This window comes from Durotheca rogersii (genome assembly GCF_024521655.1).
Source record: "Durotheca rogersii strain YMJ 92031201 chromosome Unknown GGS23scaffold_56, whole genome shotgun sequence".
NCBI lineage: Eukaryota > Fungi > Ascomycota > Sordariomycetes > Xylariales > Xylariaceae > Durotheca > Durotheca rogersii.
Genome location: NW_026251287.1, coordinates 61,257 through 73,628, shown reverse-complemented (window position 1 = coordinate 73,628; position 12,372 = coordinate 61,257). Strand labels below are relative to the sequence as shown.

General features: G+C 53.3%; 4 protein-coding genes across 4 annotated transcripts; 3 read left to right on the top strand and 1 right to left on the bottom strand.

The window, feature by feature from the left end:
• Positions 1-470: 470 nt before the first annotated feature.
• On the bottom strand, positions 471-2,626 carry GGS23DRAFT_446086 (uncharacterized protein). The gene is made up of 2 exons (XM_051513978.1): positions 2,020-2,626; positions 471-1,956 (listed from the first exon to the last, which is right to left on the bottom strand). Exons 1-2 carry the CDS (start codon positions 2,498-2,500, stop codon positions 653-655), a joined length of 1,785 nt encoding a protein of 594 aa, XP_051367184.1. The 5' UTR covers positions 2,501-2,626; the 3' UTR covers positions 471-652.
• Positions 2,627-5,070: 2,444 nt separating this feature from the next.
• GGS23DRAFT_445942 (uncharacterized protein) lies at positions 5,071-7,445 on the top strand. Its single transcript, XM_051513976.1, has 5 exons — positions 5,071-5,380; positions 5,439-5,700; positions 5,753-6,012; positions 6,070-6,349; positions 6,408-7,445. Exons 1-5 carry the CDS (start codon positions 5,178-5,180, stop codon positions 7,173-7,175), a joined length of 1,773 nt encoding a protein of 590 aa, XP_051367183.1. The 5' UTR covers positions 5,071-5,177; the 3' UTR covers positions 7,176-7,445.
• A 1,238-nt stretch (positions 7,446-8,683) lies between these two features.
• Positions 8,684-10,420, top strand: GGS23DRAFT_601437 (heterokaryon incompatibility protein-domain-containing protein; the record flags this gene model as incomplete). The annotated part of the gene is made up of 1 exon (XM_051519201.1): positions 8,684-10,420. The coding sequence occupies one exon, from the start codon at positions 8,684-8,686 to the stop codon at positions 10,418-10,420; it is 1,737 nt and encodes a 578-aa protein (XP_051367182.1).
• A 584-nt stretch (positions 10,421-11,004) lies between these two features.
• Positions 11,005-11,440, top strand: GGS23DRAFT_601436 (uncharacterized protein; the record flags this gene model as incomplete). Its single annotated transcript, XM_051519200.1, has 2 exons — positions 11,005-11,097; positions 11,204-11,440. The coding sequence occupies 2 exons, from the start codon at positions 11,005-11,007 to the stop codon at positions 11,438-11,440; spliced, it is 330 nt and encodes a 109-aa protein (XP_051367181.1).
• Between the last annotated feature and the right edge of the window lie 932 nt (positions 11,441-12,372).

Here is a 12,372-nt window from a genome sequence, read left to right as displayed (position 1 = left end):
AGGAGAAAGTAAGCAACGCTCGATCCGTAGCTTGAACTATTAGAGTGTTTCTAGTCAGGGAACCCTGCGGGTGCTCGCGAGGCTTCCAGCCCAGGCGGCACGGGCGAATCGGTAATTAGAACGGAGAATTTCTTTGCGGCACGCAGCTGCATAAGGTCTGCAGGTATACGGAGTCGCATGTATGCGGGCTTTCGTACCAGGGGATTTTCTATCGAGGCGATGAAGTGCGACTGCAACGCTAGAGACACCGCCTCTTTTCGTCAGGTCGAGCTTCTTTCTCGCATGCATTCAGGGGGGGCAGATGAGAAGCTGCGAACTCAATAATTCTTATACATGGTGCCGTATCTTCGGATGCGAAGTTGGTACCGATTCGTGATGCAGAAATACCTGTCACAAGACACTTGGCACACGGCTATCTCTTCCTAGGTGAGGAATGGATGTGACGCGATATAGGGGGAGGCAGAAAATATGCCCCTCTCTGGTCCTTGTGCTACAGTATATAAACAGGTTCGCGGATCGTAGATATCGTATTACGCGTACCGTTATCCACCTCCCAAGTTCTTCGGAATGCGCCATGGGGCGCTTTGCGGCTCTTCTTATCGTCGTAGTGCTCGATAGAGCCTACCTCTCGACTTAAAACCCACGCTCGTTCTCATGTTGACGCCAGGGAGCCGATGACTTCCGAGACGCCTGGCAGAGTCGTGAGAGCTACCGTTATGGCCCCGAACACCGTCATCGACAATGCCGAGTATGCGGTGGCCCTCGAGTTCCGCTCGATCAAATATGCCGTGCCCATCGCCGCCGCGTTGATGCCCACCGTCACCCCCGCCGCGATCACGCGGTTACCTTCCGTCCTAAGACGTTGCCGCGCCGGCTCCCTTTCTTCCCCCGCCGGTTCCATCTTACCGCTGTCCTTGCTGCTGTCAAGCTGCAGATGCTGGCCCCCCTGGTCCTGGATCCGTAGGAGCGAGAACAACCAGTCTGCCACCATTTGGAAGATGATGCCGCCGAATATGACTAGCGCGGTCATGAGCGTCGTGCTGCCGTCTAGGTTTTGAACGGCGGGTGCTGCAAGCGCAATCGTGACGGAACGGGCGGCGAAAGCGACAGCATCGGCTTCTTGGAGACCTAGCCCGTGAGCGATTAGTACATTTAAGAAGACATTAAACGCAGCCATGATTGCGCACGTGGTGAACACCGTGATACAGGTTTGCCACAGTTCTCTTCTATATTCAAACATCTTGAAACTCATGCAGACAATACCGGCATCCAAGACCGTGCCGGCCAGATCACCGGTGCCGATGTGGTCAGCGAAACTATTACGGCCCTTAACGATGTCGAGAACGCCCTCCGCTAAGCTGTTGTGTCGACGAAACTGTGTAACGACATCATCGATGGTTTGCCCCGTGCAGCTTGTCTTGATCCAGAGGTAGGCCGTTCCGAAGCCGCTCGTTACAAGCACCGGGTTTGCGAATATGACCAGCGTCGATCTCACCCGCGGGAATGGTGCTAGGCCGTGTGAACTCCTCAGGGATCTCTGGAACTGCACGGACATGACCCAGAACAACACAAAAAATAGGCTTTCGAATGGCGTCTCATACTTAGTTGTAAAGTATACCGGAAGTCCGATTGCGAGAATGAGAAGCGCACAGATCCATAACGGCGGGGTGTTGAGGAGGTGAACCATAAACTGTGAGACAAAACCCCTTTTTGCTGGCCCAATCGATGCGAGAGATTTACCCCGGGCCATAACCGCGCTGATTCTAAGCAACTTCCACAAGAATTTCCGGGATCCGTCGAGCGGGGCGGGCCAGGCTATAGATGGACTGGGCTGGGCCTTGTTCTCGCTTTCGTGGTCATGAATTCGAATTTGCCGCCCTCTAAATCGGCTCTCGAGTTGAAAGGTGCCCCATGAAAGCAAGAACGATCCCGCGTAACCCGCAATTGTCGTGACCACTAGTTATATCAGTTTGGTAGGGGATGAGACGCTACGCCAGTCACGTTGTCTTGATGACTTACCGAATGCGCCGGCAACTATCGGGATGTCGACGGCGTTGGATACGTGGTCCCGGTTTAGCATTATAAATGACGCCACGAAGCCAAACGACATGTGGCGGCCAAGGAAGTCTGTTGGCCCACGTATATGGGCAGAATAGAACCGAGCCGTTTCCCCATAAACACAATTTGCAACGAGCAGGATGACGGTAAAGAGAAGCATCACTAGGATAGAAGCCGGGAAACTGACGGAGTGGATATCAAGTATAATCTGGGTGGGGAGGATGAACAGTTGGTTTAACGCGATGAATGCGAACCCAATCCCGGCATCGCGATACCTCCTAGACAGCGTCGGCGCCCGAAGAGTCCAACACAGCTGCCGGACCAAGGATATCATAGTATTGTCTGCTTTTGGCCTCGAAGGTATGGCACGGACACATCCCGGGTTGACGAAATGGACGGCGGAACGGGAAAATATCAGCAATCCCAGGTCTCGACGCGGCATGATGATAGAGACAACACGGCCAGGGAGTGATGAGATATAATAATAGCCCGCACGGCCCGTTTGGTGTCGAAGGCTTCATGCGCAAGGAACCGGTAGCCGACATGGACAACCCAACTCTACGTTGCCACCTACCTGATGTTTTCACGGACCAATACATAGCATGCCTATGACCACGTAAGCCTATAGGCAGCTTTCGAGATTCCTGGATAGGTCGAGGCCAACCGTGCTAGCCGGAGAGAAATGGAGGCAGCCTCACAACGCCTCACATGCTTGGGCCGCGCCAGCGGGCAACCGGGAGCCGCGATAGGATATGTTGTAACGAGAAGGACGGAGGGGCTCGAACGAGGCGGAAGGGAAATCCAAAGAATTGTCTGGGTAAAACAGAAGAAACATAACAGAAAAATCTAAAGGGGACCCCCATCTTCTCGTCTCGATATATAATATGCCTGTAGGCATCGGGATATCACTTGGGAGGGAAGTAATACAGCGGAAGTGGGACAGGATAGACACATGCAAACGCGCCCGACACCCAACAACACCCCTCGGAAGATCCAAACCCAACCCTTAATGCTTTGTGATAATGCAGATCAGAATTGGCGTATGCGAAGTTCTAGGTCTTGAGATACGATATCGAGATTCATTCGCGTAGGGTGTCGGAAGACTCTCCAAATTGCGCCCTAGCGACCGGCATTGGAGATATATAGAAGCACTGGGAGAGGAGTGCCTGAAATTACAGAACCTTTGCTGCAATAGGTCCCCCGGCCGGTTCGGAGGTGGAATTGCTTACTGCCGGGCACGCCTCCGGTATTTTGAAGCTGTCGTATGAAGCTGGAACGCTTGCAAACCGCCAACCTGAAGAGATCCCATCCAACCGGCCCTCTGCACACGACAATGGCAACACACGGCAACACGTGCTGCGGTGAGTCGGATAGCAGGCGCATAGAGAGAGACGTCTGGGTTGACGCTAGTAGCTTACCGCAAGTCCAAGCTGGCGGCGGCTGCCTGCAGCTCCAGCCCCGTGGCACCCTCTCTGTCTGCTCCCATCCCTGGACACAGGTCTGCGCAGGCGGAATCAGCCAGCAGAGCTCGGATGGGTGGGTTGCTCGTTTGATCGCAAACGTCCAGCCGTGTTGAAGAGGGCGCATGCGGCTGATGCAGATCCGGCATGTACGGCACAGAGGCAGCTGGGGAGAGTGTCGAAGACGAGTTGGTGTCGTGGACGGGAGAATCTTCTGGTAAATGATGAGAGGTCACTGAGGTAGGAGGTAAGAGGTAGGCAGGCAGGTAATATTGTTGGGAGAAGTGAGATGGCGGGGGTTTGTTATTTACGCAGGTCCTAAACAGACGCAGAGCTGTGCGTTTTGGCTAGGTAGGTTCGCTCCTGTTGCTTCGCTGCCTGAGGCAATAAGGCATGGAAAACGTTTAAAGGCTGAACCTGAACTGCTGATAAATTAAGTGAACTATTAACTAGGTGTCAAAACAGCTTGGTAATTCAACGACTTTAAATAGGTATAGTTGCCTTCGGTCAATTCGCTGGCGAACGCCTGTTGCGTTGCCCTTGTCCAAATCGACCAATCACAGGGCTCCATTTGTAGGGAGCGCTGGGTGCCACAGAGTACTAGTAGGTTATACTTGGATGATTGCGATTATGCCTATTTGATTACGACAGTTTACTTGGGTACCTACCTACCTGTATGCTTACATGAAAGCACTTCGCTACGTTCTACGCTTCTCCGTCGCGTTTTTGCAAGAGGTACCTTAGGGCACCTACTGAGCAAAAATATACCTACCTAGGTAGGTACCTCCTATCTATCTCGCGGGTGGGTATAGAAGGTAGGTACATACGTACCCAATGTACCCGTTCCTGCGGTACCTACGCAGCCTAATGGCATTTTACGTACCGATGTCACATGACCTTTACCTAATTCCGCCGCACACCGATCTGGACCCGACTTAGTTGCTATTTTGTATGCCCCGCCGCCTCGGGCACTTTCTTCCCCAGGCGCCACCAGCATCAACACCTTGATCCAAGTCATCCCTTTCACCGAGCAGCAACCGCAAGTTATGCTTGTCCGCTTGAACTCCCCGGTATTCTGCCATCCAAGGCTTTCTGACCTTTTTGTGGCAATTCTATGCCTTTGTTGAGTGAAGAAGCTGCGTCTTCTAGATTCGACGATAGCCTCTCCTGAGCTGCCTCGGTCGTTCTGGAGCCGGCTCCTCCAAGGCCCTCTCACACCGACTAGTCTTGTAAACCCCGGTTGTTTACGCCGTGCCCCGCCTCGTCCCGGTTCCACCGCAGACCCGGAAGTGTTCCGCCTGATGGTCCGGTCCTTTACTTTTAGTCTCACCGCTTGGTTCTCCCGAGATTAAGGTATTCTTTGCCTTTGACGCTGCCTCGGATTCTGCCTGCCGATTCCGATTGCCTATGTGTCTGTCGCCATAGGCACACCAGGCTTGAGCCATCTCCAGTCATCCAGAGTTTCCGGGTAGGATCTCTGCTCTCCTTAAGCCATCCATCTTCGGGTTCCGTCCCCTATATCACTTCCTTCTTCCTCTTACCCGCCCTACGCGTCCATCCCCGTGTCGCTCTGCGAAAGTATCAAGCCGTGATACCAATCTCTCACGTCGCCAACGCCATCTCCACCGTCCTCTTGACCTTTGCCTATCATCAGTCAAGATGGCTGACCCGGCGCCCTTCTCGGAGACCGAGACACGTCTTTTTGCTCAACTCTGTGAGGCCACCCACACAACAAGCGAGGGTCAAAAGAATATGCTCCGCGCATTCCTTCGCGATGAATTGGCCTCCGAGTGGACTCGGTTGGTGGAGTCGATGGATGCAAATGGCCCTATGAGCGTACTGACCGAAGATGAGTTGAAGTAGTAAGTGAGATGGCCATCTATTCGAGATGCAGTGATTGCTCACAGGCCATCGAACTAGTTCTCTGCATATGGATGGCCGCTCACCAGCTGGTGCCCCTGAAGCTGGTCAAAAGGGCATTGACCCCAGCGCTGTCAAGACAGCGTCTCATGACATACTACAATACAACGATGCTCTTGAAAAGCTTCTATCGAAGTACAAGGAATGCATCCGCCGTAGTATCGTAAATATTCGATCTTTTCCGAAAGCGCACAGGGTAGCCTCCGTGACCGAGCAGAAAATCGCGGCCCTTGCTTTGAGAAGAGATCTCGTTGAGAAGGAGGTGCGGCGCCACATGCAAATCCCGAGTGTCGCCGGTGCTGACAAGATGCAAGATCCATGCCCTGCAAGGCAAGGCCCGCGATCGTATCGACTTACTCGAGGCACTCGTACGTACCGAGTCCAAGGTAGCAGAGAACGATGGCGACTTCTACGACCAGAACTACAAGCTTATTTCTTTATCCCGAGCACTAGAAGCGACGTTTCCCTCGTATGACCACATTCTGAGTAGACTGAAGGCTCTCCGTTGGGAACTGAGTTACGACACGGCTGAGAACGAAACAATTCTTCAGACAGCCAGACTTCATGCCAGCCAGTTGAGTGATTCCCACGTGCCAGACTGCTTGCCGAGCTTCCACTGACGGTATGACAGGGTCGTGCTATCACTGGCCACCAAATGCCGTGCCTCGTTGGATACGGTCTTCTTGGAGGCTTCTCAGACGTATAACAAGGATACCCCATATCTTTCTGGGCATGCCCGAGCTATCAATGAGGAGCGAAACGCGGTATATGCCGAGATACAATCTCTTTGGGATGAGATGGTACCGCTCGCACACATGGTTGTCGAAAAGGAGTTCCTTAGACCTATCTTAAGAAGGGTCCAGATGGGGAACGAGAAACAGGCTATGCGAGATGCTGCCGTTTCTGCCTACGTAAGAAGTCCTCGATGCGAGCGGCCCGGACATACTTTTCGCAACTAACCCAAGCCAGATCTCCGCGATGCTTCGCTTCATGAACCACCGGCTTCGCGTGCTTGCAGACCGCATCAAGATGCTCGTATATCACCATCAGACCCTATTCAACGCCTTCGCCTATGTGAAGAGGAGGACGGACCCCCAGCCGATCGGCGAACCGAGACCCACAAAGGCTCATGTTGCCCGTAGCGATATCAATGACGATACTGACGGACCCACACTGCTCGAGAATATGCAGCGTCAGATGGAGCTATACGGATCCATCCCGATCGATGTTGGGGAATTTTACCGTGCACCTCGCTTTAAAGTTACTAAACTCGATCGCTATACCCTTACACGGCAGTCAAAGGGCGACGAGCTCGCGAGGAGCATGCACAAGCTTTTCGAGATTGCTGTTGCGGCGGAGCTAACCGATACCGAACTTGGAGGTCAGCTTCTTCTGGATTCTGTCGTAGCCGACAGCGGTTCTGGCTGCCGGGCGGGCGGGCGGGTCTACGAAGACCAGCAAGTCGAAGATTCGGTATCTGCGATGAGGTCCCAGGTAGAAGAAGTGCAAGCCGTCTTCAGACAGCTCCGGAATGAGGGAGAGGTTGCCCCATCTTCAGCCCCCGATTTCGTCGCGTATGCATTCAACAAGGTAGCTAAGCAACTTGCCACTAAGAATGGCGAAGGCTGCTATCACCTTGATAAGCAAGGCGAGGTTACCTGTCGAAACTGCAACCGTTGTCTGAAGTTCGCCGCGCTCATCCGCAAATGGGACGACCCAGCTATTTTCACGAGCTAGATTCCATCTAGTACCCGCGTACGTTACTGTCGCTCGAGGGCGCGCGCTTGCAATTCCGTACCTCGGAAGTGTCCCTCGTCACGATGTTAGTAATATCGGCGATGCCACAAGGGGTCTATCGTGTTCCCCCTGGGATGGTTGGCACATTCCCCTTCACAGGACGATACTATTCCGTTTTGTTGTTCGAGGCCAAGTCGACTCAGCCCGAGAAGAGGCCATATTTTGATGGAACGACGACACGGTCACAGACTCGGATGGAGGCGTACGTAGAATGACATAGTGGTCATTTCTGAACTCTTACCACAGGGCGTCAGTTTATTTTCCTGTTGAGATACCCATAGATCCCGGTGTATTCACTGATAATCCAGCTCCTTTCCTATGAGCCTGGCCACTTCTAGCATGGATACTCGATGTGGTGACGCGAATATTACTGTTAACTGTGATTTATGGTCCACTGCTTGCTGGATTTCGCTTCCCTTGCAGGTAGGTGGTTTGAAATTACGAGTTAGGTATTATGGTGGCGGTGTATTCACGGGATGCATACAGGGCTGATCGCACCCCCTGCGCTGCCCAGGTGTGCCTGGAGTGCCTAATATCTTGGCGTCATATGTCGAGAGGTCCGAATAGATTTATCGTCAGGCCAAATCCTGGAGCTGAACGGGGCTGAGCCCCGACCGTCAAATGTGTTCTGCCTTTCCCGCGTACATTATGCCTCGCACTACTGTACGTGAACTTTCCCGCTCCATGCCCATACAGACTAAGCGATGTGGGAAGAGTACGGCCACATCGAGATTGATGCCTATTAATTAGGAGAAATGGGATGAGGCTGTCAACAAATACACTTCTAGAGCCTAGTTGATGTCCCATCAGTGTATTGGATGGCCAGTAAGCCCCCTTCGTTTCCCATCATACTCGGTCCAAGCCTTCCCATAGGCACTCGATGTGGTAGGGAAAGCTTGGAATCACACTCTATCTATATAGCATATCTCGAGAAGGATCTCGCCTCTGTCCGATTGGCCCCAGCTACTGGCGTTGTCATGTGTGCGATTCGGGGTTAGACTGCTGACGTACAGCCACCGACTTCTCGCTTGATAATAACCAGGGTGCTAGCAAGACGGAGGTAAGGTGTAAATACAAGTTTCCCTTCATATTGCGCTATTATTCTCAAATTTAGGACACCTGGGTCTTTTCCTTGTCCCTTTCTTAAGAGTCGCAAGCGATTAAGAGGTGCTGCCCCCCCAAGACGACGACCCTCACGACAACCCGTATAAACCGTACACGTATGTCGTATCCTTCAAGAATCACAAAGGCTCCTCCTCCTAATCAACCAGTCTATAACCCACAGGTGCGAAGTGAAAACCCCCAAAATATCCTTTTTTTTTTTTGGAAGCGGAATGCTATCATACAAAAAAAAAGTTGACAAAAGGTCAAGCAAACGGAAGTACAAGGAACTACTACACTTGGTCCTCAGCGAAAATGATACCATCTCGCAGACTATCCAAGAAGCAATGCCTACATCGCCGGTCCGGGTATCGCACCATTACCAGTCTTATAAAACGCTGAAAAAGGGCCAAATAAGACTATTAGATGTCCTGCCAGCAGCGAACGAAGAGGATCCTGTCCGTTGCCGAATGTCGCAGGTATCGCTCAAGGAAGCTGGAGAGTACACTGCTGTCTCGTATGCATGGGGAGTCAGTGACGATAGGCACGATATCTTCATCGACGACGTAGAAGTGAGTATCACACGCAGTCTCCTTGGGGCACTCAAGGCATTGCGAGGCAAAGGACACCTTGCAGTCTGGGCAGATGCCGTCTGCATCAACCAGCGAGATCAGCAGGAGCGGAGTGACCAGGTACGCCAGATGAAAAAGGTCTATGGGAAAGCCAAAGTGGTTGCTGTCTGGCTAGGACCCGCTGGACAGGACAGCGATGTGGCCATGCGATCTCTGCCGGATGTAGAGCAGGTGATAGCCGAGGACAAGCGACAGGTTCTCGTGGCAATGGCGAACCTATTCCAAAGAGATTACTGGTATCGGCTTTGGACTGTCCAAGAAGTTGCCTATGCCGAGGAGAAACGCGGGCAAGTCGAAGTCTACTGTGGCGATATCCAATGCGAATGGAAGCACTTCAAAAACGCTTCGGAGGTATTCGCCAAACATAGGATGAAGCTACGTTCCCTATTCAACGAGAGAACAGCGGCCAGGACCACTCTGCCTTTCCAAAACTCTCTGGGTTACGACCAGGCACTAGTCTACGGCGGCCCGGCGAGCTATCCGGCACCGGGATCCCAGAGCCTGTTTTCCCTCCTGCGTCTGGCGCGAGAAAAGCTGAACGAAGAGCCTCGAGACAAGGTGTTTGCGATTCTGGGCTTGCGGCCAGAGAAGTCCAGGGTCTTCGAGGTCGACTACGGCCAATCTGTGAGACATATTTATACCAAGGCTGTGCGGCGCGTCGTCCAAGAAACTACGAAGCTGAATATTATTTGCGAATCCATCCACTTTCCCGAGCACGTCGGAAACTTCCACTTGCCGTCCTGGGTCCCCGACTGGTCGCAAAACAAAGGGCTTCAGAGCTTGGGGTCCTTGTACGAATTCCGGGCCTCCAAAAAGATGACGGGGACGTATAAATTCGGGGGAGAGTCCGATAACGCGCTGTGCTTCGACGCAATTCAGATAGGGAATATCAAGGAGCACGGGATTTCCGTCGGCCCGCTCTCCAGCCTGGCGGACTATCTGATGGCGTTCATGCACTGGCTAGCCCTACTTCGAGAGAGCGCTCAGCACCAGGAAGTGAACCAATTCTGGGAGACGTTGTGCCTGGGGCAGGTACCGAGGGACTACAGCCCGGAAGAATGGAGTGTAAAATGCGAGGCGGCCTTCGCGTCCCTGCTCAAGGAACGACTGCCAGCCTTGTCACGTCATATGGATCTTAAGATACCGGCAGAATACGACCCTACCGACGACCGCCAGTTCATACAGGACCACTTCGGCGGGAACATGGCAGGTCGCTGTTTTTGTCTCCTAGACACCGGGGCTTTGGGGATGGGTACGGGAGCGATGCTGCCGGACGATATTGTGGTTGTGCCGATTGGTTGCGATACCCCGGTCGTCCTCCGAGAGCATGAGCGCGACGCCGGCAAGTACCGTTTCATCGGCGATGTATATGTTAACGAATACATGCAGGGAAAGGCCATCGATGAGTTGGACAAGAAGGAGAGACACTGCAGCGCATATGAGCTTCTTTAACCACAAATACGCGAAGGATCAGGACGTAGATATTAGGTATAGAGTCGGAGTCAGTGGTTGGGCCGGTGGGGTGGGCGCTAAATAGTTTCAATAGCAATGTCGGTTCTTCTGTAAAACATGCCTTGATAATATTACTTGAAAAATTTCTGTTATTGAGATGCAGGTATAGTGTCGTCCGTGATGGAATCCGATAAGTCGGGAACGAGAGGGATTTGCTCTGTCCGGAGCGAAGTAATAGTTAACAGTGATAATGCTTCCCATACCTTGTCATGTTGCCATAAGGTGGGCATTGCTTACATGCCAATTGTGTTTAATAAAATGTCAACTTATCCGGATGCGTCCTGAAACCTGGGTCGAATGGCTTTTTGTTCGCTATTAGTGTGGGCGATGTTGTCTTTGTCCCAACGACACGCGAATGCTAATATTATAATAAGAAATGGCCCAACCCGACGCTTTGTCGCGCAATTCTGCATGCCATCGTCGAACAGTAAGTAGCAGTCCACGGACCGTGTCGAGGCGCAATCGAGTTGCTCTCACTCGACACACTGAACAACTAAACCTCTTCATCCAAAAAATCCTCGACGATGTCGCGTAACAGCGGGGGCGCGAGTCCCATCTTCACAGACAGTTCTACCGCCGACTTTCAGAAAGTATTTGCGGTCAAAATTGAAAATGCAGTTAGTTTCACCGTGGCCAGAAAGAGAAAGACAACCCCCTCCCGCCCCAGCCTCCACCTTAAATATTTCCTAGGAGCAGGGACCTAACGCATCTATCATCATGTAGCTCGACGAGATTAAGTTCAACACCCGACAGCCTACCTGGATCTCGCTGGCTGTGTGCATCTGTCTGGGGCTTTTCCTGCTCGCCCAACTCATCCGGCTGCGCCGCGACCTGGACACCCTGGTGCGGTACCAGGAGCTCTTCCGCAGGATGTGGGACGACGACAAGGAGCTGATGCGGGAACAGAGCACGGTCGACGGCGGCAGTCGGCAGGGCGAAGATGTCGGGGAGACCTGGTAGTAACACCACCGGAGAAACGAGGGAGGGTGAGGGGCGACACAAGAGGAGGGGAGGGAGGCTGGAGAGGAAACCGGGTGCGGGTGGAGGTGGGGAAGAGGAACAGGAGGCGCATGCCGACACCACTATTGCCGCAACCTGGCCGGCGAGCTAGGGCGAGTGTGTCGGCGGGATGGCAGAAGCGATGAATGGGGGGTCGTATCGGTGCGAGGGGAAATAGGCGGGCGGAGGGCATGTGGCGCCAGGCCGGACAGCTGTTAGACCAAGGGGTAACACGTCGAGACGTCCATCGGTCTGACCGTCTCGACCCTGACTCCCCGCGGCACATTCGTATTAGTTGACGCCGCACCCGGCAGAGCCAACCGACGGCGATCTAGTTGCTATTATAGGACCATGCCCCCCCAAACGAGATGCGCAAAGACCGCCACTCCTGCTGTTTCTCTGACAAGTGATAAGAAGAGTTGCTACAAGTCTAGAAACATCGAACCCAAGACCCAGACCCGGGGATGATTTTCCGGATGCGAGGCGATCGCAAGCGTGGTGGTCTCTGAGCTCGCCCCCCCCCCCCTCCAGCACTGCCCGCGTATCATCCTGTTCCGCTCACCCCACGGTTCCGCTGGCATCTGCGAGGTGCTTGAGCGCTCGCAAGCATGACTTAAACCGGCCATCACGGCTGCCATTGGTTGGCCACAAGTTTTGGTCGGTATGAGATTTTCCCAGGGGTTGTTGGGGGCCCCTGTCCGCTGCGCCTCCATGTGCCGTGCTCCGAGGCTGGAGCCACAGGAAGGGCTTCTTGGCGAGGCGAGCGGCAATGGAGGGCAATCTGACACCCCGCACCGCACCCGCATTGACGACGGCGAAGTTGGAAGACAGGAGGCAATTGACCATTGGTCTGCGAGACAAGGTAGGTAGAGTGACAAGTCGCTAAAATGAGC

Coding starts and splice junctions, on each gene's coding strand:
- GGS23DRAFT_446086 (XM_051513978.1), bottom strand. CDS start 2,500: ATGCCGCGTCGAGACCTGGGATTGCTGATATTTTCCCGTTCCGCCGTC. Junction 1,957..2,019: donor GATAGTTGCCGGCGCATTCG/GTAAGTCATCAA, acceptor TGATATAACTAG/TGGTCACGACAATTGCGGGT.
- GGS23DRAFT_445942 (XM_051513976.1), top strand. CDS start 5,178: ATGGCTGACCCGGCGCCCTTCTCGGAGACCGAGACACGTCTTTTTGCT. Junction 5,701..5,752: donor GAGATCTCGTTGAGAAGGAG/GTGCGGCGCCAC, acceptor ACAAGATGCAAG/ATCCATGCCCTGCAAGGCAA. Junction 6,350..6,407: donor ATGCTGCCGTTTCTGCCTAC/GTAAGAAGTCCT, acceptor AACCCAAGCCAG/ATCTCCGCGATGCTTCGCTT.